At 39.6% G+C, this 27,265-nt stretch overlaps 1 protein-coding gene across 3 annotated transcripts; it reads right to left on the reverse strand.

Moving 5' to 3' along the window:
• Positions 1-709: 709 nt before the first annotated feature.
• Positions 710-26,030, reverse strand: KLHL7 (kelch like family member 7). 3 transcript variants are annotated; one of them, XM_080340727.1, is made up of 11 exons: positions 25,774-26,030; positions 21,880-21,982; positions 20,477-20,570; positions 19,220-19,344; positions 17,250-17,425; positions 14,503-14,677; positions 12,941-13,083; positions 7,487-7,727; positions 4,387-4,588; positions 4,000-4,097; positions 710-2,018 (listed from the first exon to the last, which is right to left on the reverse strand). In XM_080340727.1, exons 1-11 carry the CDS (start codon positions 25,891-25,893, stop codon positions 1,735-1,737), a joined length of 1,761 nt encoding a protein of 586 aa, XP_080196853.1. In that variant the 5' UTR covers positions 25,894-26,030; the 3' UTR covers positions 710-1,734. The 3 variants fall into 3 exon arrangements, with proteins under 3 accessions (XP_080196853.1, XP_080196855.1, XP_080196854.1); XM_080340729.1 differs by lacking the exon at positions 21,880-21,982 and having other exon boundaries at positions 19,220-19,306; positions 25,774-25,904; XM_080340728.1 differs by lacking the exon at positions 25,774-26,030 and having other exon boundaries at positions 19,220-19,306; positions 21,880-21,978.
• Positions 26,031-27,265: the final 1,235 nt, after the last annotated feature.

Genomic DNA, 27,265 nt, shown 5'->3' on the forward strand with positions numbered 1-27,265 from the left:
ACAAAGTTATATGCGTCACAATTTTAAAAGCAGGTACAAAAAAAATAAAAAAAGACTGTACAACCCGGAAAGTGCACAGTTCACTCGAGTTTTTACAGTGTTATGGAATTAAGGATCAGAAACACCAGTGAGGCGTTTGTTTCGTGGCTCGGAAAACGGGAAAGGCAAGGGGGAACAAGAAGAAAGGGTGTTGTAGCATTCACTCACTACTGAATAAATAACTGAATTGCAGGAACCACTGCTAAGCTCAGGAGTGCACCTACTGCCTTCAGTACATGCAGAGCTGTCAGGGTGAGGAAGAAAACCAGGAGGAAGTCTATAGCGAAGCACTGACTTTGAAAACTGGAGTTTATACTATTTATGAGAACTTGGAGGACCCGTGGAAATAAAACAGACTAAAAATCTACACCACCAGTGACGCACAAGGTACAGGTAGGCAAGCACCAACTTTTAAAGTTAATTCAACAGTCTCATAGAAACAGATCTGAAAAAATCAGCAAGTTAGAACAGAGGTGACAGAATGAGGATGAATATATTAATAAACTAGCATGGGAGCAGGACAGACATGAATACATCATTTTTATAGTTTCCCAGAAGTTGGAAGATATACACAGTATTGACACTGATAGCTTGACAAGCTAAACTTCTGTGCTGGACGTAATTTACTATCATGTTGGCTAGAAACATTTACAGAACTATATGCTTGTAAACCAGAGATTAATAACCATGTGCAACTTTAGAAGACTTCTATAAAGTATCTTTAATGACTTGATTCATGCCATTTTAAAAAAAGTCATTTTCAATAAGAAAATCAATACAGTTGTTGTATTGACTTTGCTTTCCCATTCCTATTCCCATCTTTGCTAATGGCTTGACGTCCACAGTATGTACAGTCTGACACATGGGAAGATATATTGAAAATTAATCCCAAATTTCCAACTTGCTAATTGCCAGTGCACAATTATTGTGGACTTGCCCCACCACCCCCCTACCTCAGTATAATTAAAAAAAAAATAAAGTCTTTCTGTGAAAGCTCCCCAAAATGCCAAAGATGTCATTAGCAAAGTGTTCCTTTAATCTATATGTGGCCTGTCTTACTTTAAAAACTGATATGCAGTCATGCAAATGATGGAAGAGAGTCACTGGAAGAGGGCAGCCATCATAATCTGGAGAGCTGTATAACCTATCCCCATTCACCATGGAAATCTTTATTATACTGCCATCCTTGATCCTTCCTGAGGAAAATCTTCATTACATCCTAGTAAGATTTCTGCAGGTAGGTATAAATGAGAAAAGGTTTTGCTCATATTTCTCATGAGCCAAGCTGCATTTACTCACCTTTATTAAATGAAGAATCTCTGTAACTGAGCTTGGTAAAGTGTCATTTAACCAGAAATCTTATCTTCATCAAATGCTTTGAGTTCTTCTAAATAATTGGCTTGGGTCTATTTTTGACAATGCCAAACACAGAGTATCTTTAAAAGGAAGATGCCATATGATCTCAGCTAGGTAAGTGGATTCTCAAAACACATCCCCATCTCTTAAAACAGACAAGAACATGGGCATGAAAAAAAATCCATGTTATACAATATGCTGTATATACAAATTGAAAGACTGCATCTCATTTTTTTCTGTTACTCAGTTCAACAAGATTCAGTAAAACATGGAAGAAAAACATCAGTAGCCATCTCTCCCCAAGTCCTTGAAAAATGTCTCAGCATCTCCTACAGGTCTTCAGGTCTCTAAGGTTTCTTCATTTGCCCCACAAGTGTCTACAACACAGATCAAACAACTTGTTACTGGGAAAGCACGGACTTTGGAGTTGGCTATCCACTTGTCTGTTTCAGTATTATATTCAAGAATGTGCCCTAATCGACCAACACCCTGAAAACCAGCCAGGACATAGACTATAGAACCCACAGCGGCACACTTCACTGTTACACCTTTCCATGGCATCGGAGACACCATCTTCCATTCATTCATCTTGATGTCGTAATACTCTACATTATCAAGGCCACCTACAAAGCAATGAAATAGATAACTGCTTATTACATTATACCATATGGACTGAACTAGAGCATACAAATGCTTCATTTAACTTAGTCTTTATTTTCAAGGTTTAGATTCAAATATAAGCCTTAGAATAAAAAACAAACAAAGAAACAAACAAAAAAAAAACCCTTGAAAAAAGGCCACAGGTTTCTAAACTAGCAGTTTATCCTTTTATAAATACAGAAACAGAGAAGAATAAAAAGGAGATGGAAAGTGAGATGTGTTGTAACAAATTTCACATTGTGTGCTTTCTAGAGGTTCTACCATGTTACTTCATGAACAGAAGAACTAACAATGCCAAATTTCTTGTGGACTTGTGACTAGTGACTAAAACTCAGGAATCCACCTCAAACTTCCCTATAGTGAGGGCATTTTATTCCAAAGGGATCACCAGTACCTTTACCTAAATTGGTACTTTACTGATAGCAGATGTCTCCCTTCATTACGATATTAAAATCACTGAAGTTGAAAAGCCTAAGTCCCTTTCAAAAGGGCCAAGGGAATCAAAAGTTATTAGATAAAAGTAGATTTTGTGATTAAGACCTGCTTTATTAGGAAACAGGCTAGTATCACAGAACCACAGAATGTTAGGGATTGGAAGGGACCTCAAAAGATCATCCAGTCCAATCCCCCTGCCAGAGCAGGAACACCTAGATGATGTTACACAGGAAGGTGCCCAGGCAGGTCTTGAATGTCTCCAGAGTAGGAGACTCCACAACCTCCCTGGGCAGCCTGTTCCAGTGCTCTGTCACCCTCACTGAGAAGAAGTTTCTTCTCAAATTTAAGTGGAACCTTTTGTGTTCCAGTTTGTACCCATTGCCCCTTGTCCTATCATTGGTTGTCACCAAGAAGAGCCTTGCTCCATCCTCCTTTGTTTCAATATCTACAAGCATCCTGTTATCCCCATTTAACAACAGTACTATGAGTCACAGTTTTCACTTCCAGTCCTGAATTATTAGATCTGAGAGATTAAGAAACCTTTATGTAACATTAAAAGGTATGAATATTTCACCCCAGATATAATAACTCTTTCCTGTTATAATAAGAACAATTAGTCAGGCTACAGAATATGAACAGCAAAATAATATTATTGGTTCAATAATAAAGACTTCTAAAATGAGCATTCAGTGAATACACAAACATTTTGAAAAGTAGCAGGTCTGGCTCTAACTGGTTGATAAAACGTTAGTGCAAAAAAACACGTCTACTGAATTTTTGCATGAGGAATGAATCACGCTGGAATAGTTTTAGTAGCTAATGAAATGCAAGCTATATTCTAAAATAGCATTGATCTGAAATAAAATATTTGAATTACTATAAGTAATGATTAATAATTGCCAAGAATTTTCCATTTTGAAAAGCACTTCAGAAATGCTGTGTAATTAAAATTAAATTATCCTGGGAAATAAACTATTATTATTATTATAGCTTTAAAGACAAGGAGATAAGCAGATCATAAATAAGCTGCCCATAACAGTAAGTCGTACTTCAAAACTAGGGCAGTCAAAAAGTTCTCACTTTTTTGCCACTTCAAAATAGCTGACTAGCTTTAAGTCTTTAGACTAAAGTTTCCCAAATAGTGGCTACACCTTTACCTATCTCAAAAGAATGCTAAAATCTATCAAAATACATAATGAAGAATTTAAAAAATTAAAAGGTTATATTTTCTCAGATGACTGGTTTAGCCATATTAACTACTGCAGAACTGGCTACAGCATGGGTGCGTTTCTGAATTTGACAGTACTGTCATTAGTAAAAGAGCCTGAAAAATAAGATACAGTAAAGTCAGGAGGGGAAAGAAGGCAATGATGTGACAACAACAGGACATGTTTTATGGTACTGCTCAAAGTTTTGCAGCTGAACAGAGTAGAATGAATTATTTGCAAAAGAAAACGGCTCCAGCAAAGCCTTGTGTGACCAGTTCGAGAATTAATAAAAGTAAAGTACCTGCCCCATTTTGTCCACCCACAGCAAATATTTTGTCCTTTACAAACACCAGCCCATGATTCTTCCTGGCTTCAATCATTGGACACAGCTCCGTCCAACTGGGGAAAAAGAAAACCAAACAAACCAGGAAAACTCACTATTTAGTTCCTAGAAAATAAGTATAAAATGTGTTTATAAAACTTAGCATTAGGAAAATGAAATACACAAGAAAGCTGCTTAAGAAAAGACACCTTTTAAGTAAAACTACAAATAACTGTTTTATTACTGCTTGACTCAGGAAAATTCCTTACCACATAGAATTCTCCCTATTCATCTATACTTCAGTTATTTACATAGCAAGCAAAGACGCAAGTGGCCAAAAATAATCAGAATTGATACAATGCTTACGTTTCAGTGGCTGGATCATAAACTTCACAGGAATTTAGGACTCTTCCAGAAACATTGTTTCCCAAGCTTCCTCCACATACATAAATGAGACCATTTGCCTCTACCATTCCATGGCTGCATCGCGGAGTCAGCATGCTGGGCTTCGTGTGCCAGCTTTCTGTTCTCGTGTCGTAGCACTCAAATAAATACAGTGCAGAATTTCCTTTAAAAATAGAAACCCACCAAAGTGGTGTTAATTTTTATGGTTGTTTTTCAAGAGAAGAGTCTAACAGTAATTATCAAATTGATGTTTTATTTGTTAGCTGAAAAGGGAAAGCTGCTTTCCCACCTCCAAAAGCAGAACTAACCAACTTGAAACTTGGGACTATTCAGAAAGTGCATATTTGTAATTCTTTTGACTTTTTTGTTCCAAAATATGCAAGTAAGTTTATAAAAATTCTATTTGTGTTTGAAAAGGCTTTTTTTGCGGGGGAGGAGGGCAGGCGGTGAGAATAAACACTGGAGGGACACGTATATAAATTACTGATCCATATTATCATCGTCTCATGCTGCTCTCACTATTTGGAAATACATTGAGCTTTCAGATATGAAGACGAAAACAGCTTTGTAAACTTAGTACAGATTCACAAGTCTTTTCTCTAAGCAATATGACTTGCCCAGTTCCCAGAATACTTGTTATCTTTTGAACTACATAGCTTGATTATGTCATAATATACTCCTAGAGTTACTAGCAACCATAAAATAGCTACCCCTCACCATGCTACCTTCTTTCTAGGGACTGGCAGATACTTATTTTCTGGAAGTGCAAGGTCTGTGTACTCCTCCCTCAAGGGCAAATAAAACTGTTACTGAAATCAAAAGCAATTTTTCTAATGAAGATAGGTGGGAGTCTAAAGACTTGTGCTCAGGTAATGAGCTGAACCATAGCCAAAGGAGAGAAGGCTGGATACAACTTCTTCAGAAAAGAACCAGGATCCTTCTCTCCTTTGTTTCAATAGATATTTTCCCCTAGAACAGTTAAAGGTGCTTTCTCTTGTGATCTTTTTCCTTGACTTTCTACTTCTAAAAAGTGTGTCACACTAGCAGCACTCACTACTGGTTGAGATTTGAACCCTAAAAAACAGTGCTACGTTTCCAGACCCAAAATACAAAAGTAGACTTTAACTCTGCATTTACTCCTACCAGTTCATTCTCAATATCATGAAGAACTTAGAGTGGGACATATTTTTTTCTTGATGTAAATACACATCTTTATTGCTTTGAAATTGTAGAACTTCTCATCCATGGGAAGTACAGCTGAGCTGTCTTTAATGTCTTTTTTTTAAAAAAAGGGAAAAGCTTCCATTTTCAGTATGCTGTCAGTATAATGTTAAATATTTTCCATACACCTAGATATAGTAGAAGAATTTAGTATGTTTAGCTTTCAAACTCAGCTAGCTATTGCAAACTCAAAAAGAGGGAAAGAACCCTGTTTTCTATAATGGACTGGCACAGCAATTTTTTGCCAAACTCTTCAATCAATGCAAAAAGCATGCAAATTTTACATTTCTTTACAGCTAAACACATTGCAGCATTTTCTTCGATTAATGGTTTCACATAATTGTCTGTTCCAAATTAGAAAATACTAGATTCAGGATAGACAGACTTTTTCAAACACTGGATTCCAAAGAAGAAAAGAAGTACAAGCAAAATAAACTCAGTTTTTAATGTTTAGCTTTTACTATGCTACCTTGAATACTATTTATGGAAAGCAAAGTGAAACTGTGCAGTGAGGGTAGATTTAAAAGCAAAATTAAAACTTCCATTATAGTTGTATTAACTAATTATAATGTATTGGACAACAAACTATACAATCAAAGTTTGTATCATACTCTCTCATGAACTGACATGTGGGAAACTAGTAAGGTTTATGAGATTTTGTAGAGTTCCAAGTTTCCCAATGCAGCCTTAGAGATGCCTATTTCAAGTAATGGGAAAGGTGCTATTTCACATTTAGCACACTAGGTGGCAGCTAGGAACTGTCTAATCTGCTGCTACATTAGACCTCCTAAAATATTTTAGAAGTCAGATAATGTTACCTAAATGCCACTGCTCCCGTTAAGTGACTTACCAATGTCAAGCACCGACTATGACCTTTTTTCCTCTCTGCTCAACTACCTCTGCAGCAAGGCAGAACTCAAGAGGATCTACTAAAAAAAAATCTGTCCCTGGCTCTAGGGGTTTTTTGTTTGGGTGTTGGTGTGTGGTTTTGTTGTTTGTTTGTCGTGGTGGTTTTGTTTTCTTTTTCCCTAGAACACAGCTTTTTTTTTTTTAAAAAAAAACCAACTATTTTTTATGGATATAGCATACCTACATTCCAACTGCTGATGTTGTAATACATTAAAATGTTGCTATAACACAGCATAAGCCACTAGGTTTCTTGGGGAGGAAAAAAAAACCAACTGGTGGTCTTAATTTTTTTTACTATGATGAGTAAAAAAAAATCTGAAGGAAGTAGTATTTCTCCATTTACTGAAGCAAACTAATAGACTAGCAAACTAAGAGAAGATAACTTCTATCATTAGAGAGAAAAACTGGACAAATTCCTTTACAGGGCCAGGTATAATTTTACCACCAAAAGCAGTAGTTTCAAAAGCTTTTTTTCCCCAGCATCCCTTCCTTTTTTTTTTTCCTCTCCTTAAAACCCTCATCAGGCCCAAGATACACAAGGAATGCCATTGTCAAAATGCAACTATTCTGGCCAAACATTACAGAAAATTTTATACCACAATGAGTTCTATGGATTTATAGAAGTAAGCCAAAAGCAGAGTGGCACTCGCAAAATATATTTGCTTGTCCCTAAACTCTTAAGTGCTACAGTGTACTTTATGCTCTAGTTAATATAAATACTAATAATTTCAATCAGTGAAACCATTTTAAAAACAGAACAGAAACAGAGTTTGGAAGGATAAAATCCTAAATATGGGAAAATGAACTCATTAGGTTAACATGGCAACGTGCAGTTTCTTTTTAACAGTCATGCAAAAACCAGAAAAATTGTAAGGTATCTTTGTTTGTGCTTTTTTTTTTTGGTTTGTTTTAAAGATTTTTAGTGTCTTACCCACTTCTGAACCACCAGATGTATAAATTTTGCCCTCAGCAGCACAGGCTGCAAGGCTATCTCGAGGTGTTGGAGGTCCTAGCTTGGAATACCAGCTATCCTTCACCACATTGTAGCAGTCCATTCGCTTTATAGGGAAGAGCTGGGAACCACCCAAAATATAAACTACGTTGTCCCAGAAGACACAAGCTGCATCCCTGCGCTTTTCAAAGGGACATCGGATGTCTGTCCAGCTGTAATCCTGCATTACAAAGAACAGGTAATGTCTAATAGATTGTAACACTTACCTGCATAGCGAGTGTTTTTCAAACAGAGCTTTTCACAGAGATTTAGATATGGTCAGATTTAAAGTTCCTTTTCAAAACAAACATGAATACTGTTTATTGAAGAAAACTCCTCAGGCGTACTCTTGAAAAATTCTCTTAGACACAGACATAGTTAGCTGCAATGAACCATGACATTATCAATTTCTATTTCCTTGTTCCCTGTGTGCACCCAGTACAGCTTCCCTGAAAAACAGATTTTTTTTTTTCCCAACAAAATTGACCTCGTGCTGCTATGATATCAGAAACAATGCATGTGATCAATAGAGCAGAACTGCATTTTCTTTTATAGGCAATGAAAAAGACATCTTACATATAGTAACAGATTATTTCTAAAAAGAAAAAATACAGAATGTACCAAACAAAGGTGAAGGAAAAAGGAGAAGATAATATCCAAATTGACAAGCAACTCAGTTAAAAAGCTCCGATACATACTTTATTACCATGACAACTAGAAGCTTATTTACAGAATTTACAAAACACAAATGATCTATAGCTATCCACAGCTGATACCATGAGAAAGAGAGTAATGCTCCATCACAAATACTGGCAGTCATGTTGCCAAGAAACTGATTTTGCATGTATTGGCAAATCCAGCAAGTATCAAATACGGGCGGTAATGCTACCCGAAGCCTTAAGAACACCAAACTCAGCAATTGATGGCAGATCAGGATAGCGTACAGCACAAGAAACACTTCTTGAGTAATAGCATCTCACATGTTCCATGAGTGTAGCTTGTATCCTATACCAAACAAGTAAGTATGGGACCTTAACTGCTATCTGCATCACCTCCGTATGGTCTAGCTAGACGTGCTGAATGACCTTCATTGTAATGTTTCACACAAGACGTTACATCATTACATTTTCTTAGCAAGGACATACTTCAAACACCTTGGTCAATGAAGAAGAACAGCGACTCCTACATGGGGGTTCAAAGAAAGAGGCAGAGCATGTTATAGTCCAAAACCATCTTACAATCTTTTCTTGTAGCATCCCCCATATCAAGAAGAGCTGGCAGGTGCACGTGGCCCTTTATGGTGAGAAACAGGTCCTGGGGCATCCTAGAAAGGAAAGCCATACTACAGCATGGCAAAATAAATAGCTGCATAAATCTTAAGAAAATGTCTTAGTGCACTGTGCAAGATCAACATATTTTTCTAGCTCAAACTTCTGGCACTTTTACAAAAAATCCTGCTATTTTCCTTTCTTGTTATGAAGGGCTGTGATCTGACCCACTCTTATGGCTTCAGTTCATAGCTACCATTTCATCCACACCTTTATCAAATGAAAAGCCACAGGTTCTCCCATAACCTGGGCACACTCAGTACCCTCTCTCAGCAGGAGGCAATTTAAGTCATTCTCTTCAGTATTACTCTGTACCACATAGAACTGATTTCAGTTTAGGCACTGTACACATTTAAGAATTATGCAGAAGACTTGCTTTATGCCACAGTCAGGATCCACAGAGCCCTGGGCAGTGGCAAGCCTCATTTTCACAGGGCTGAGTAAGGAAACAAAGAACAAGATAGGTACATGGTGACACTTTCCCTGCTGATGTTGGTTTTCAACAAATTGTGATGCAGGACACCAGAGGCAGAAGCTGTGCCTTTGTGTTTAATAGTTTTTGGAAAGCCTTTTTTCTCTTTCATGAATTTATTTAATCACTTCTTAAAACTATCTGAACTCCTAGCAGACACAAGACCCTGTGACAGGGTACACATGTAATTATGGGCCATGTGAAAAAGTACCTCATTTTCAGCTCATAACCTCCTCTTCCAAGTTTGTCAGGGAAAACAGCAGACATGTCTAATATGGGCAACCTCCCCACCAAAAGGTTATTGACTATAGCTCTATCCGCTCATAAAAGGTATGCTGGTTCCCTTCATCATCAAGAAAGAGTGATGCCAGATATCTGTTACTTTTTACTTGCTATTGCTGGACTTCGCGCAGTTAAAAAGTTTAGACTTCCAGCTATTTCTGGTCACTAGAGACAGCAATTTCAAAAGAATAAGCATATTGCTGCCTCAAAATCCCCAAGAATTCATAAAACGACAAGTATTTTATTCCCAACTTGAAGAAAACAAACAAACAACACCTTTCTTAAAACATTCTGTGGAAAATTCAACAAGAAAATGCTTCCCACCACTGTTAATAGGACATCTAGGATTTCTAGTATTATTCTGAGAACAGACATCTCTACTCAAAATAGTGCCAAGTTGCTCCACAAATTTTATACCAATCTGCATCTGTCCTGTTGCATCATGTTTCTCTCTTGATGAAGTACATGAATCAATAGAAATATCAGTTACAGTGCAACAAAGACAACAAATATAGACTTAAAGTAATACTGTTAACAATTTCAACAAGTAACACATAGTATCCAATCCACTCTTATTTAAAGAACTCTTTTTTACAACAAGGAAATGAAGATTAACATTAGAGACTAATTTTGCAAGCAAAGCAAATTGGTGAGAGTTTAATTTTTTTGCATTACTTTTATAGTGTTAGGATTCTTGAAATTTGTATCACTCACAACTGCACAAATATTTTCAGGAGAAACATGACCTTTGTTTTTGAACTGTTTCTTTATCTGAGAGATAAGAATTTAATTAAATTATTGAATTAAATTAAAGTCAAAAGTGAAGGACTAGGTCACTATTCCATCAGTTCAGACAACAAACAGGATTTCAGTTCTTTCCCAAGGTCCTAACCTTGCAAAAGTACATACACAGGCTTAATTCTCTGCTCTGTGACACTCCCACCACCTTTGGATAAGACTAAAGCAAGTTAAATGTGATACAGTCTTTGCAGCATTTGAGCGTAACATCCCACACTTATTTTGCATGCACTTGATGCTAATTCAACAGGGGTTCTGGATCCTTGCTTTGCTGCATTTAAGAAGCTACTGTCACAATTAATTAAAGATCAAACTCAAATACTCAAGCAAAACATCCAGAAAAGGACCTTTAAATAGCTTAGGGTTGGAAATTAAGTAAGTAAAAGCTATTCAACAAGACAGGACAGGCTAGCTAAGAATACCCAAGAAAGCATATAAGCACTAGCACAACATTAAAGAAAGACATGCTTGTTAGAATCAAGATCTACAATTACTCACTTTTTTCCTTCTTCCCACCTCCCCCCTCCCCATTAATCCACATGCAAGGCCATAAAGCTTGATCAAGAGGCAGTTCTAAAAAATTTCTTCCAAACTCATTTCTGTTTTGGTGTTAAGCCTGGCTAAATAGTCTAGGAATAAAATGAGCTATTTTATCGTATGCTTTATGTAGACTTATATAGATATGACTTTTTGTCCACAAAATTAATTTCTGTGTAATATTATAGTTGAGGTCTGGCTGAAGATCCTCTAACTACATACATAATTCTCCTTTTAGTTGGAAGTCTTTGCCTGTTGCTCCCACTCAGCATGCACTGAGATTATTATTTTTCAAACGAGGTTAAGTTTTCAGAAAATACATGGTGACAACTGGGGGAGTTTATATTAGTTTATAAAGTGATGAAGCAACAACCCCCATCCTTTGAGTTCTGATCACCATTGACATTAGGCACTTACGGAATTTCACCTATCAGTTAGGTTGGCAAAGAAATCAACTGCACACTATGCTGATAATACCGTTGCCAATTAATGACTGGGACAAAAAGTCACAAAGCTAGTTTCCATCCTGCCTAAAATTAGCTTTGTTCCAACATAAATAACTGGAGATTAAGAGAAAGACACTTTGACCTGATTTCCTTCTAATAAAAGAAAGGTCAGAACATGTTAGCTGAATTACAGCTTACTAAAATGCCAAAACCAAGTAACTGTTTGTAAAGGATGAATGCCTTGATCAAAGGTTTGCCCAGCTCAGACCTTGGACAGAAAGGAATTATCTGCTCTGTTGCCCTCACCTCCTCACCCCCAGTTGGAGTACTGCTTATTGCTTGATTATGTGTATGAAGGAAAGAGGTTGTCATTATTTAGGAAGTTGGAATTCCCAACAAAAATACATATTAATGTCTCTCAAACTAAGTCATCAAAGCTGGTAGCGTTTGTTCAAGACTTTAGTGGTGCTCAAAGAAGGTAGCTTCAATTTTATCTTACATAAGGGAATGTGAATGATGAATTCAAAACACATCCCAAGGGCTCATTAATTCTGAATTAGATTTGACAGGGCTCACATTGACTACAAAGTTCATACAGATAACACACAGAACTGTTTGAAATTAAAACAAGCATTTCATATGCTAAGTTAGAACAACCAGAATTTCTGCAACAAAATACTATATGTATGTGATCTCATAACTTAGAGAGCCCTGATGTTTATGTAGCAACTTACTTCTGTATTATTGCATGTTCTTGCCTGGTAAAACAGACTATGCATAATCCTTTTGCATGCAGCTGCTGTTTCTAGACCATTTAGCCTGTGTAGCTGAAACATCCACCATTCCTGGGGCTTGATTTATTCAGGAAACAAATTTCAGGCAAAGCTTGCTTGCTTTAAATTGGTCATCTTTTAAGTTTTTTGTTGTAGAAACTCACCCTTTTCCACTTAGAGAATACTTGCCTCCCAATTCTTCTCCTTATATACTCTTAAGAACAAACAAAATTGTGAACCATTGGGATAAGTGGTTACATATTCATAATAAATGCATTCAAAAACCACTTTGCACTCCAAAACTAGGTTCTATGCTAACATAGGAGCCAATAATCTGACTTGTGCTAAAAGGAAATTGCTTTGAGTTATTCTCTGAACATATACATGCATGCACATGCATACAGACTTTTATATATTCCTAACCAATTGCTTGATGTTTTGATGCCCTTTTATTCCAGCTGTGGGATGCACATACCAATCGATTTTCAACTCAGATGGATTTATCTGGACTCCATATCTAATATTGCCAATAAACAAACACACAATCATTCTATTAAAAATGAAGTTATTACATCTAGGTGCATAGATTTGAAAATACCCAATTAATCATACTCTTTCAATTCTATACTCAAGAGGCAGGGAACACATCCTTCCTAATACCATTTTGCAGATCATTATGTCTTAGTTAATATCATCTGCAAATAAAACACATAAGATTACAAACAGTGAATCTTAATGCATTCTGAGGTAACGATTACCTTTGGATTAAAATATCTGCAGGACTGGGGCTGCGAGCCTCCAAACAAAGCAATGCGATAATCATGTTTTTTTCTTCTTGGCCGTGTACCTTCCACTAACTCTTCTCTGTCTTCTGGGGAAAGTAGATGGTACCGCATCCCACCTGGAAGGAAGACAACAACTGTTGCAGATTCAATGTAGCTCATACAGGGGCAAGGATGTTTCAGAGGCAGGGATGGCGAGGAGAGGGATGGGATGGAAAAGGAGGAAACCAACTTTCTACATTACACCTATTACAACTTTGATTTAAAAGGGAAGAATGCACAGCAGCACGTCCAGATTTAAAACGTACTTCAAATTGCCTGCTCCATGTGAAAACAGGATATGGATTTGGACTCATGTTATATACCAATTTGTCGATCAGCTTATTTAACCAATATTAACAAGCAACTAAGTTTGTTGCATTGAAACAGGCAAAAGGAAGCAAACCAAAGAAAAGGAACAGCAGAACTGTGAGCCTCAAGAGGACAATACTAACATTAAAAGAAGGGACTTGAATGCAACGAGGAGTCAACCACACCTGCCTCCTCGACCCCCAATTTCTGATTAATAAGGAAGGCACCTCTAGCATATTGTACCTCATGAAAACCTCTCACTTCTGTTTTTAGCTTGACAACACAAAATATTGGTTACAATTGGTATAAGAAAATAAGCATCCTCCTAAGAAATTTTCCTAATAATGAAAAAATATTAGTGACACTACAAGCCACTAAAACCGGGAAAACAAAAAGCCTTTTTTCTCAAACAATGTACCCAACTCCATGTCACACAAGAAGTATGACTGAGATGTTGATGGTCAGCAAATACTTACCAACATATAGGTTAATTTGAATCTTGCTCATTGATTGAAGGAAAACAGTTGCATACAGTTTTTTAGATGTACACTAAAATAAAGCCAACTAGTTAACTGCTACTAATATTTTTAAAATTCCTTCCAGAATATTTATCAACATCTAGGCTTTTCTTTCTTACGTGATAAAGTTTCGCAAATGGTGTCTAAAAACAAAAGTGAAGCTTGTTCCCTGTCTCATCTGCACCTTAATGCAACTGTTGGCTCAATGGTCAGTAGATATTAGAGATTAAAATAGCACAACATATGCTTAACAATTTAATTTGCTTAGGGAAACTTCATAATATTCAAAGTTTTGACACAAAATATTTCTTTTATTAATTCACATATGAACATGAACAATGTTGAAGTTACTAGTTTGTCCCAAAGGCACACTAACACTTCCAATTACCCTAATGACTCATTAGCAAAATCTCTATTTCCTTACTCTTCATGGAGTTGATGTCATTTGCTAGGAGAAAAGAAATGAAAGTCACATTCTGTTATATAAACTGGGTTTTATTTACATGATAATCTGCTAATCCAACTCCAACTAAATGCAGCATGCTAGAGGGAACACAGATTAATTTAATATGAAAATATTGTCAGGGCATTTTAAAGCAAATAATTTTCAAAAATTCCACAGCATTTATTATACAGAACATAAAAGATTTCTGCTGGAGGTAAACTTACTGATCACCATTTTAAGGCATTCTGGGTTATCCTGAATAAGTGGTTCAGCCTGAACTGTTTTACTTAAGAAGTTCTTTGATATAAGAGGAAATCGGACTTTAGCAAGAATATCAACCATGTATGGCTGGCGATTTGGCTCATCATATTTCAGCCATCTGACCGCTGCATCATACACCTTAAACGAGAGAGAAGAAAAGGATAAGGTACATCATCACACAGTAAGACAAATAATGAAGGCTTAATGCTCCAAATTGATTCTTTTGCCTGTTGGAGGTTAACTTATACTAACAGTTTAGTATGTGGGGATCCACCACCATCTTCCAAAATAAAAACCAAAACCACCGTAACAAAACAACCAACGAAACACCAAAAAAGATAATGTTCAGACATGAAGGAAAACAAATGCACAACCACAGAATAAAATCCACCTATAAACTTGAAAAAAATCAACCCACTACTTCTGCTATTTAGCCTTTTTTTTTCCTCCAAATGAGAAGCATGAATCCGGATAACCCCTGTACCAGGTTAAGACTAATATGCTTCCAGTTTCACATCACAAACACAGGTAACGCTTCACCAGAAATGCTGAAATAGCTTCTACTTGATATAGTCTCCTAAGCTTACAAACTACTTCTGTTACCAAATCATCGTGTTGGGGATCCAAATATACTGCTATTGTTGTGTCTTAGGGACCATTTAAGTTTTTAGCTGCAGACTATCACAAATTTACCACTTGGAGCGCTTCCTTTCTATCTTCTCTTTATAGGAAAAGATAAGGAATTTTCTTAGGGGGCAGATGAAAACGAAAATCCAATATTACCTATGTACTAAGATACTCCCATGCTGCTCTCAGACACAGCAAGCTTATCTACTAAGCTGCCACTTCGGAGTCAGTACCAGCTTCGTTACAAGTGATATCACAGTCAATACCAGAGCAATCAGTGGTAACTGAAATATAACATGGAAAGGCATTTAATGGCAGAATTAGAGTTATTCAGGACTGCTAAACCACCTCAGCTATAATTCTGCAAAATGACCAGGGAGCGAGGGAGAGTAGAGAAATAAAAAAATACCTAAGGCTCAATTCCATCAGCTTATGAAATTCAGCAGAATGACTGTGACAGGAACATTGTCTCTCTTCATCAACAGAAACATTATTGCTTACAGGAAAAATAAGACAGATGGTAACTAAAGCTACCTTCCTTTGTTTGCTAAATGTAAACATGCTTTACACAAATACAAAAGTTTGAGTATAATATCAACTTGCTAGCAGTACTCCTGAGAAATGAGATTCCTATAGTATCACTGGCAAACTTCTGCAGTTTCATACTGCACACTGCCACTTTCCTAAAGGAATTTTAATGATGCCATGCTGCCTACACTAAACTTCTACCACTGCTGCCAAGTTAAAGCATGCCATCCTACCTTACCAACAGAAATATTCAAGAATGTAAATTCCCAAGTGTCATTTTGGCTACAAGCCAAACACTTCCAGCTTTGTGAATGTTACCCTGTGACCTGGACTCTTCCCAGCTCATGGCAAGAAAGCTGAACTGTGACATAGCTTCTATTTGTATTTGTAACTAGCCAACTATCATATTCAATCACCTGCTATTATCCCCCACTCTTAGTAATTCTTATTTACATTTAAGCTTTTTACTGCAATGAAGAAAACACATTAATTCTGTGAAAGCTAAACACAGTCAGGAAAATATCCCTTTCTAATTGGATACACATGCCATCTTGGCTATGCGATCCCTCTGTTGCACTTCAAATGTATGAGTCAATTCATGGTGACATACTCAAACTTAAATTACCCAGTTCAAGCACCAGAACAGCACAGCTAGAAAGGCAAGATTTCAGTTCGCTTTCAACAGATTTGACTGAGAAGCTACAAAATGTACCCAGCAGCTGCAAGAAGTAACCAACAGCTACAACCATCACCTCTTGAGGCTGCAGTGCAGACACACCTATGCTCTTCTTATTTCCATGCAGTGGGAATAACAAGCTGCCGACCAAGCATTCAGGGCTGTTCTATAAGCTGAATCAAACAGGACAGCTGCAAACAAATTTCTGTCACAGGTTACAACTTTTAATTGACTGAAACTACAGACTTCTTTCAGCCATCTACACTTTTTTGGTATGTACTCCCTAAGTAAGCACCTTCCATCAATGTGCCACTGTCAGTGCATCTAGCTTTCAGTGTTTTGTTCATCTTGCTTCCAAGTCCATCAGTTCCCCAAGCTTAACTTGTGTATGCTCCTATATTACGTTTCCCTCAGAAGCAACTCCTCTCTGAAATGGGCTGAGACCATACTTTGGTAGACACAGCCATTAACATGCAGTTTGCTTACCACTTCAAAGTAATTCACTTCCACTGATAGCACATTAATCCCAATCTGGGAGCAACTGCTGTAATTCATCAAACTTAATTCAGCTCATGTAGTATGCAATCAGAAGCCCTATGGCTATCTTGATAGAGAAAACACTTTTGCTTATTCCCCTTATGACCTCTTTCTTTCTAGTTTGCTGAAACAACACATAAAATAACCACACTTGAAATGTGGATATTCATTGATGTTTGGTTTTGACCAAGCTACGATTCATCCTTTATTCTACAATTTAGCAAGCACTATGTGCATCAAATACTGTAGGAGCATCAGAAATGAGATACTTTAAACTAGCTCTTGATTTAAAAAATATACTGAAGTTCAATGCTCTTAGCTGATATGAAACAGGGACCTCACCTGGTCTTCTGCCCTCACTGTCAACGTATCTTGGTTCAAGAGGTGTGTCACACGCTTAACATCAAGCTGAAGAAACTCATCTGTCTTGTAAACTTCAGTGAAATGCTGATGGATAAAGTCATCTGCAGTGGCTTTCAGTTCTGGACAGTCTAGGCATTCTGCTAACACACTTATACCTATGACGGAAAAATTAAGAAAAAACATTTCCAAACTTGAACTGTAATTACCTTTAACATATTAAAATATAATAAAATTACTGTAATTTTAGAGATACTTGCAAGCCTAGTTCCATATTTATTACCACAGGGTTTTTTTCCTTTAAAATAGATACTGTCATCATAACTCACTTACAACTTAAGACAAACTAAGAAAAGCACAAGCTTCTGATCCCTATCCCTACTGAAGTAACTGGAGAGTCAGGCCTGCAGCACTTGCTTCATTAGCTATTTCTCCAGCACTATTTCATCACTGTTTCTTTCCCTATTACAAAGCAGACAGCAGTACCGGAACCAGGTCTGAGCCATATCACAACGAAGTCTAAGCAGAACAGCTTGAGAAACTGGACCCAGGTTTTATGACCTCCCCTGACCTGCTCATGCAGCATCAGTCACCAACCAAGCCCAATTTCCTTCAAGAGTCACAGAGAACTGGGACTTTTCTATACAGGCAGCACAGTCAGCTGCAGACCAACACAAAAAAGTTGAGCTGATGTTGCTGCAAGGGCAGAAGGTTGGCATAAAGGTTTGCATAAAGGTTTAAATGGTGACTGCTACCATTTCCAGTCTTCCCATTATTAACCAGGCAAGTACACAGTTTTTCAGCAGCAACTTCCGCTCATCATGCTACAGTCATCTTCCTTCTATGCTGGTGATAGTACTTGAGGTAGAAGCAACTCACCAATCCATTGGCTGCAACAAACCTGAGCTGCTCTAAGTAGTAAAATACAAACTACAAAGATAAAATCCAAGTGTATAACCTCTTGACAAAATTTCAAGAGATTAAAAATAAGCCATGGTTTCTATTAAATATTTTTTTTAAATGAACTGTGGACTTGCCTATGAGCCTGCACAGAACATATTTCAACTTGTAAACAGAGCCTTGAGGAAAAATTGATCTAATCTTCATCTCCCTTTTTGCTATAAATTAGCAACAAAATATGCAAGTGTTAGAGAGTATAATTAACTTTCAAGTTAAAAAACACAGAGGAAGGAATATGCCTCAAAGCAGGCAAAAGAGGCATTTTCCTTAGAAAGTAATGTCTTCCTTCTGCACTCAAGTGTCAGTTGAATCATTATAATTCAGACACTCTGCAAAACATTTATATTGACATTATAAATACCTGTAACATGACTGAGATGCTACTAGGAGAATAACATGACAAATGTCAATAAGAAACCCTATGAACAAATTTAATCAGAGATTAAAATGCACCAAATCTTAAGCATCAAAAAGCATTTAGTTCTTGTTGTTTCCCTTTTCTGTAACACTGAGTTTGCATTAGAGCTACAGAACATATTAAATATCAGACCTACCCAGACGACATTAATGGATTTCAGTCAAAATGCGAACCAAGTGAAAACAAAAACCACCTAAACTTATCATGTTCATATTTTTAGAATATATGCTTGTTTTGTAGAAATCACAACTCTGTGTAAATTCTGTCTCCAAGTACAGTAACAACAACTGAAACTCCACCTTACTAAGCAGCTGAGGTTCTCTGACAAACAAGAAGCTCCAGGGTACTGCCAGCCTGGGACAAGACCTAGTATAGCCAGTGGGCCCTGATACTAGTAAAGAAAACTGTCAGACTGTTTTGTCCACAGCAAGGGATGACAGTTCCGATTCAGAGCAAAATTATTTATATACCTGAATTTAGCCGAATATTATTGTCTTTTAGACAATACTATCTGTTTTTCAGGAACAGCAAAGTTAAAAAATAAACGGGGAAATTAGGTCCGCATTTCTCTTACCAAGACAATTGGAAGCATCAACTTGTTCTTTTAAAAAGTCCACACACATTTTTTTCACAGGTTCAATTTGATATTGGTTTGCTGCATCTAGTAAAGATTGGACATTATTGCTGTTAACTGAGATTCTGCAAAACAGAAGGTGTAAAATTAGCATCACTAAAATGACCTACTCTGTTGTGGTAAAAAAAGCAACTTACACTAGTTCACATAAATGGCAAAATTACTTCCCTGCTATTTGCCCAAGAATCTTTCAAACACCATCTGAAGATACAACCTCCCTTCATGATCTTTCCAAATTGCTTTCATTTGCCCTACTTTACTGTGGAAGGGCAAAGAGTAAACAGTTCTCGATTCTGAAGAATAAGCCTTTAACGCAGGCCCTCTTCAGTATTGTACTACCGCTTTGATATGTGTGACAAGCCACTTTCAGAAAACAGAAAATGAACAGAACCTTTTTTTTTTTCTCACAGTCTCCTGCTCCCAAAACAGGCATCAGCATAATCTGTCTAAACTCTGCTCTGGCTGATTGGCCCAGAGTGCAGAAACAGAACAACTAGCTTGGCAGTGCTTCAGGAGAAGGCACAGAGCCCACAGACAGGGGCTTGGGCACCACAGGAGGCAACCCTATGGCTGCAGTGCTGATACTGCCTGCCTCTCACCACTGATGCAGTATCCAAGATTCCTCTCAAAGAAAAGAGAAAGCCTTCCTAAGGAGAGTTAATCCCATTAGTACAAAGATGAAAGGCCTGCCATCCATCAGTCATGAGAGCAGATTAAGAAATACTGTTTACAATCAAATATCTGCACAAGCTCCACTTAAAAACGAAACACACACACATGGACTGCCTGAGATAGGAGGGAAAGGCTGTTCATAGAAGTCATCCACCTTGCCTGTCCTGAGATGAAGGTATAATTCCTGGAAATGGTTCTGTGCAATAGCTACCACAACCATAAAGAAAAGCCATGCTGATACCAATAAGGGCCTGAATTTCAGAAAACTCCAACAATGAAGTCAAAAGATTGAAGTGCTTTCAGTTGCTTTCTAGAGACAACTACCACTCTCTTTAGTCTGCAGGGATTCCTACTGGTTAAATAAAAAGGTAAATGGAAGAAGGACAGAAGGTCTAATCACATCAGGCTTTAAAAAGAGTAATTAATTGTAATAGTAACAAAACTGATGAATCATATTTTAAGATTTTATCATTTACAATTGGCAGGCTTCCTAGAAAAAGTGTCAGCTTTAAATAACAAAACTACCTTGCAGTATAAGCAAACTCCACAAGCTGTTCGATAATGTCAGGTTCTGCATCTTTCAGCTCCACTTCAAAGGACTTTGATTCAAGCATATTTGCTGCAAATAGATTAAAAGACAAACTGCATCAGTAAGCCACTCTAGTTATTGTACATTTTGCACACAGTAAATAATACAGTGGTTATACAAAGTGGGAACCTACCAAAGACTGCACACAGTTGATGGCTGTTTTCCCAGGATTACAATGCAAATCAGTAAATACAGCAGGCAGTGGGACAAACAAAATAAGAGGTGTGTGTGCGTGATTGTATTATGTAAATGATGATAAACTGTATTAAATAGTACTGGAAATGGTTAGCGACCTGCCACACCACTTAGACACAGGCAAAGGTACTGAGGGAGCTGGCAGAGGTGCTCAGCAATCCACCTTCCATCATTTCTCAGCAGTCCTGACTAACTGGGGAGGTCCCAGTTGACTGGAGGTTGACAAACGCAACGCCCATCTACAAGAAGGGCAGGAAGGAAGATCTGGTGAACCACAGGCCTGTCAGTCTGACCTCAGTGCCAGGGAAGGTTATGGAGATCACCTCAAGTGCCGTCACATAGCACGTACAGGACAACCAAGCGATCGGGCCCAGTCAGCACAGGTTTATGAAAGACAGGTCTTGCTTGAGTGACCTGATCTTCTTCCATGACAAGGTGACCCATTTAGTGGATGAGGGAAAGGCTGTGGATGTTGTCTATCTGGACTTTAGTAAAGCCTTTGACACCATTTCCCACAGCATTTTCCTGAAGAAACAGGCAGCTCATGGCTTGGATGGCTGTGCTCTTTGCTGGGTATACACGAATAGCAGAAGAATGGCAAGGAGGATCATTGTAAATACGCTCAAGCAACTGCAGCTACAGTGTAGAAAAAACACACACATCACACTAATTGTTTTACTGACCTTGTGGGCTTGACAAGTAGAACCTGTGTTAGATAACATAGGCCTGTGAGAAACTCTAAGGCACCTTATCATTATGCCTGAGATTCCTGCTTTGTTGTGAGAAAGAGCAGAGCACAGCAGAAGGCTGTGCCTGCTTGAAGCCTTGAAATACAGGCAAACTCAGCAGGCCCTGTGATCTTCTACCAAGGCTGAATTCTGCAGCACCTGTGTCCCCGCTTGCGTCACCTCTGCCCAGGAGCTTAGGTGCTGCTTCAGAGATCCCCCAGTAGCGAGGTAACGAGTTGCTCTTTGCAACTGCATTCGTGGCCTCTGGTTGTGCTTGTGACCTCCCTGCATTTGCTCACACACTGGGTAAAGAACTGGCTGGAAGGTCAGGCCCAAAGAGTTGTGGTGAGTTAAGTACTGGTATGACACGATATCATCATGAAAGCTTATAATCAAGCAAGTTTGAAAAGACTTACTAGTAAACATCAAGTTAAAAAAATGACTGGCTGAAGCAAGCACTACACGGTGAGCTGGGATTTTTCTTTCTTGAACCATAAGAATGACATCACACAGAGTTTTCTAAATCAGAGGAAAAAGCAGACAAACAAAAAACCAAAGATCAGTATTTTCAAAAATCTTTCAACAATATTTCTGTAAAAATAGCTTATGGAAATTCATTGGGTTTTTTTAATCCACACAACTCAAGAATATTATGTAATAAAAAGATTTTTGGAAAGACAAAGTTAAGAAAAATGGAGCAGCATTGCTTCATAAAAACATGAATTAATCTTCGACTACTACCATAAGTTCATGAAACTATCAGAAACGCCTATCTGCACCCAAGCCAACACTAACCCCAGAAAAGAGCATTTCTACTGTGGGAAGTACATACTTGCTTAGAACAGCATGAGAATGTTTTCCACATATAGACAGTATTATCTAGGGCATGCTTCACAAGGCTGTGAATCCATATATGCATCCCCTTCAAATAAACATAATTTTCAGTTTCTTAAAGGAAAGAACACTCAGACATGAATGGGACAAAATATAAATAATACTCTTTTTTATTTTTTTAAGTTTTAATTCAAAGTTCGATGGCGTGACATACAGCTTCCTTTGTACATCTGTAGCTTTCAACAATTTAAGACTGAAACAACAACAAAAAAAGGGAACATTTGAGAAAAGTTTCAGAGGAAATCTTTTAAAGCTGAAACTCCTAGCACATCTGCTTCAAAACAAGTGTTGGAAACTAACAGTACAGACACCAAAAAGCCCCATGGTCAAGCTTTGCTAAGACTTTCAACTACTGCTTGAACTTCACACTGTGCTTTAAAGATAGCTTTAGTGCCTCAGCCCATCATTTGAAGCACCTCAGGCCGCTCTGGATGTTGCAAAAAATATTCATCAAGCGAAACAGACCATCATTTTCATTTATTTCGCTGTGATGTTTCTGGATGTGACTGTTCTGTTTCAACTAATGCTCTTCTGCGGATTTCTGTACTTCTTTCCAGAAAGACCCATTGGTGTCACTGAATCATGTAAATGAGGCAAGAGATGACTGGTGCTACATCAACCAAAGGACACACCCAAGCATGAGATTGCATTAGAGTGCTTCATCTTCCAAATAACAGGTTCAGCAACACCTTGCAACTCTGTCACAGCTTCATTCTCAATTACTTCACTCTCACCTGATCTCCACTCAGCTGTAAGGTTGCAACAAAGGATTTATGCACATGCTGTCAAATAGCTCTGTAAAAACCTCAACAACATGGGCCATCTCATGTTGGAGATGAGCAAGAAGTCCTCCATGCATTAAACACACTTGCTCCCAACATCCCACCAGCACTAAGTGCAGATATGTCTATAGTTTAAACTCCCATACACATGGAGGATGTCTCTAGATACCAGCTTGCACAAAAAGCAGCCTCTTTAAAATTAGCTGTGCTTTCCAATTGGCCTGTTTTCCTACAGCATTAAACTAATGCAGAGAAATAGCTAGTGCTCCACATGCGTGTTGGTATTTCCATCACAAGAAATGTTTAACTTTACCATATTTAGGTTTTACAACCACACCATAGCCCTTGACTTAACAAAACACAAGAAAGAGCTCCCTATAAATCCTCTTAAACTTCAGCACAACTAATCAGCTGAACAACTACATTTTCCTGTGGCTTCTGGTGACTTCCTAATTTTATCCTATATAATCACACCTCCCCCTGCTTGCCCCCATAATAGGTAACCTCCTCTTATAAACAACTCCTAAAAGAAGCATGAGTGTCATAAACTATGTAAGAATTTCTGGAGCAGTCAGCGCTGGGTGGGATATGCAAAGCCACCATCTGAAGTCAGATCAGAAGATTCCAGAAAACTCTGATAGCAGGCAGAAATTCAGAGTTGCATCTGAATGCAACAGATTTTGAAATCTGAATGGGAAGTACACACAGATTTCACAGCACTTAACTGTGATCCTCTCTCTACATTTTTAGAGTGATTTTTAACTAGATAAGAGTTGGCACTCTACTGAGACGAGGTATGTACATGGAATAACAACATGTTGCCACGTACTGGAGTAGTGACATGGTAAAGCACTGTGATTTCCCTGTACTAGGGGCTGTACATACATCTGAAAGAGGGCAACATTTCCTCTATCTAGTTAGAAAGTATAAAAGCATCTGCATTCCCTTGTCAACAATGACAGAGGTGGGAGGTAAACAGAGACGAGCAGAGTTATGAACTCAGCTACACCTTGGAATATGTTTACCCAATTAGAACAGAAACAAAGCCTACATTGACAAAGTACATCATAGGCCTGAAGTCTCAACTCAACTACTGAAATAATTGAAACCAATTTGGTTTTCCATAGAGGAGCTTAGTTGTATGAAATCATAGAATGTCCTGAGTCAGAAGGGACCCACAAGTATCGAGTCCAACTCCTGTTCCTGCATATGACAGCCCCACAGTTCACACCATGTGTCTGACGATGTTGTCCAGTCTCTCCTTGAACACTGTCAAGCTTGGGGCTGTGACTGCCTCTCTGCCTTTGCACTTACACAACTGACTGTGTATTACTGAGACAACAGGGCTGACACAACAGAGAAAAGCAAAATCGACACTCTGATGTCACTTGTTAGGGCAGGACCCAGACTGCTGATGACCACATCACTAAAAGCTGGACTGCACCTTTGGCAAGACTGGTACTGGGAGACAAGCAGCTAAACCCTAGAAGATACAACACGTGACAGTGCCAAGTTTGAAGCCCCTGACTGTTCTTGAACACCTGGCTTCGGAGTCAGCTTTAATTCTGGCTACATGTCACTGTTTTAAAATGAACCGCAGTCCCAAAATCAAGCCAGCTCCTCCTCTCACAAGAAAGATTTCTCCATATGCAAGGAGTTACAAAGATCATTCTCCTGGCTCTTGTACCAGAACTCTGAGCTTTTTAAAGGCCGGGGTAGGAGGTGGAGAGCATTTATTTCAGTTTGGACAGGTCAGCTGAGATCCACTTGTGCAATTATAATTTTGGTTGCCACTCTTGCTCTATTGGTAAACAGAAGAGTCACCTTTAATGATATTAGACTAATGATCTAGGAATCTGATCTGCCAAAAAGGTCAGAATTTGCAAGGATGAGGCCACCAAGGCCTCTTCAGTACCACTGGCTCCTTAGTGAGTCAGGCAGGTGTAGTCAGGAGGAAGCACAAGAAGAAATGCTACCTGTAAAACTGAAGTGTGGTTACAGCCATGACACTCCTCCTGCTGCGGCTTTGCTATACTGTGATACTGTTCACAGGGGTACACAGTGAATATGTTCATGGAACAGTTCTTGGTTAAAATTCAGCATCACCTTCTTTTATCTGCCCTCAGGTTTCTGTTTGAAAAGGGCCATGTGAATAACTAGAGGCTCTCAGCAATCACAGTTTAACACTGACCCTAGCGAGAGCACAGACCTACCACTGGCAAGGCATCATGAAGTGAGGAAGCACATCCACCGCGTCTGTGCCTTCAGCACCAACAATAGGCTGTCGCAAGTAAAACCTGAGCGTGTCACGCTGCTTGTGTCAGTGCGCAGGCAGCGTTCCGGAGTTACCCTCCACAGTGGCCAAGGGCCACCGGAGCGGCTCGGGCACTCAGCCTCCCCCTGAGCATTCACTGCACCCAGGCGGAAAACTCCAGCCAGCCTCCACCGGGGAGACGGGCTCTGTCCATCGGGCAGCCCCGACAAGGACCTTTCTGCTCGGCTCCGCGGGAGCCCGACAAGGCAGCGGAGCCGGGCGACAAGCGGCCGCCCGCGGGTCGGCGCCGCAAGCCCCGAGCTCCTCGCTGCAGCCGCCGCGGAGCCGTCGGGCGGCCCCAGGCCCCGCCGGCGCCCTACCTGCTTGCGCATGGTGTTCATCACCCCCATGAAGCTCGCCAGCAGCTTCGCCTCCTCGCGGGCCGCGAGCTTCTTCTCTGTCTTCTTCTTGCTGCTCTTCTCCGAGCCGGAGGCGGCCATGCTCCCCCGCCCTCAGCACCGCAGACACTGGCGGCCTGCCGCCCCCACCGGAGCACATGCGCCGCTGGGGCGACGCTCGCCGGCTGCTGGGCGGCGACCCCCGGCTCCCAGCGCTCGGCACCGCGACGCTGTTCGCCGCGGCGGAAGCGGCCCTCGCGCAGGGGGCGGGGCAAGGCGCACTGACGCCATCGGCCGGCGCGCGGCCCCCATGCGGGATAAACAAAGAGCGGCGGGGTTTGGGCGCGTCAAGTGGCGCGTGGGGAGGCGCGCGTGCGCGCTCCTGCGGCTGCGGGGCGGGGCCGGGTCCGCGCTGGGGAGCGTGCTCGCGCCTCACGCGCCGTGTTGCGGGGGGTATTGTTGGGAGTGTTCTGGGGAGCCCCTGGGGCCGCGTTGACGGGCCGGACACGTCTCAGGCTCGAATGGACTGAGATGGGAAAAAAGTGTGAACCCGAGGCAACCACTTCCCTTCCTTAGCGGCTGCGCTCGCCCCTCTGCAGAAACAATGCGGCTGACCGAGGGTTTGGTGCTTCGGTCCCTGTTCTTTAATAGGGTTCCGACAGCCAAAGCTGCACTCCGGTGTAAATGGGCTGTTTGTTTGTATGGTGCGTCCAGTTTTAATCCCACTGATAACAAGGTGTTGAACAGTGGCTGGAAGGGAGACAGATTTATGCAGGCAATAAAGTGAGGCTTTGTTAACTAAAGCAATGAGCTGTTTTGTTCCTGATGTTGCACGCCTTATGGTAAGCCTTAATAAACCAGGCTTTGTATTATCTTGTTCTGCCATCTTATAATTACTCCTACATGGAAGCAGTAAGAATTTTAACACATCCCTTATTTCATTGAAGTAAACACACTGACACAGCTATCAGTTGACTTTCCATATTTTGTTTATAACAGTAAAAATAAGAACTTTGCACCTCCCTTGCCAGATTAATAGCCGGTTATCTCAAATCTTAGTGGAGCTGTTTTAGTGGCAGATTGATAAAACTGGGTATGCACATCTGGCTACTTTCAGATTTCAGTGTACAGTATTTTTAATTTGAGGTTGAAAGCAATCACAAGATGCCTGCTTTGTGTATGAGATACACAAAAATAGCTGTGTTGGGCCCCCGAGTGCATTCCGCTGTGCTGGGAGCTCAGCCGGCTGAGTGAAGGAGTTCAGCTTGCTGTGCCCAAGGTCAGCTGCTCTGCTGATAAGAGCTGTGCTGGGGGAAGCAAAGAGCAAGGGCCTGCCCCTGCTTTCCCTGGGGAGCAGCTTCTGAGCAGAGAATTTACCGCTGGCTCCTGCTCCAGTGATGGACACCGCGTGAGCGGTTCAGCGCACTGGTACCACTCGTGTGCCACCTGCCCTGGTACTGCCCACCCTGGGGTG

This window comes from Nesoenas mayeri (genome assembly GCF_963082525.1).
Source record: "Nesoenas mayeri genome assembly, chromosome: 2".
Lineage (NCBI taxonomy): Eukaryota > Metazoa > Chordata > Aves > Columbiformes > Columbidae > Nesoenas > Nesoenas mayeri.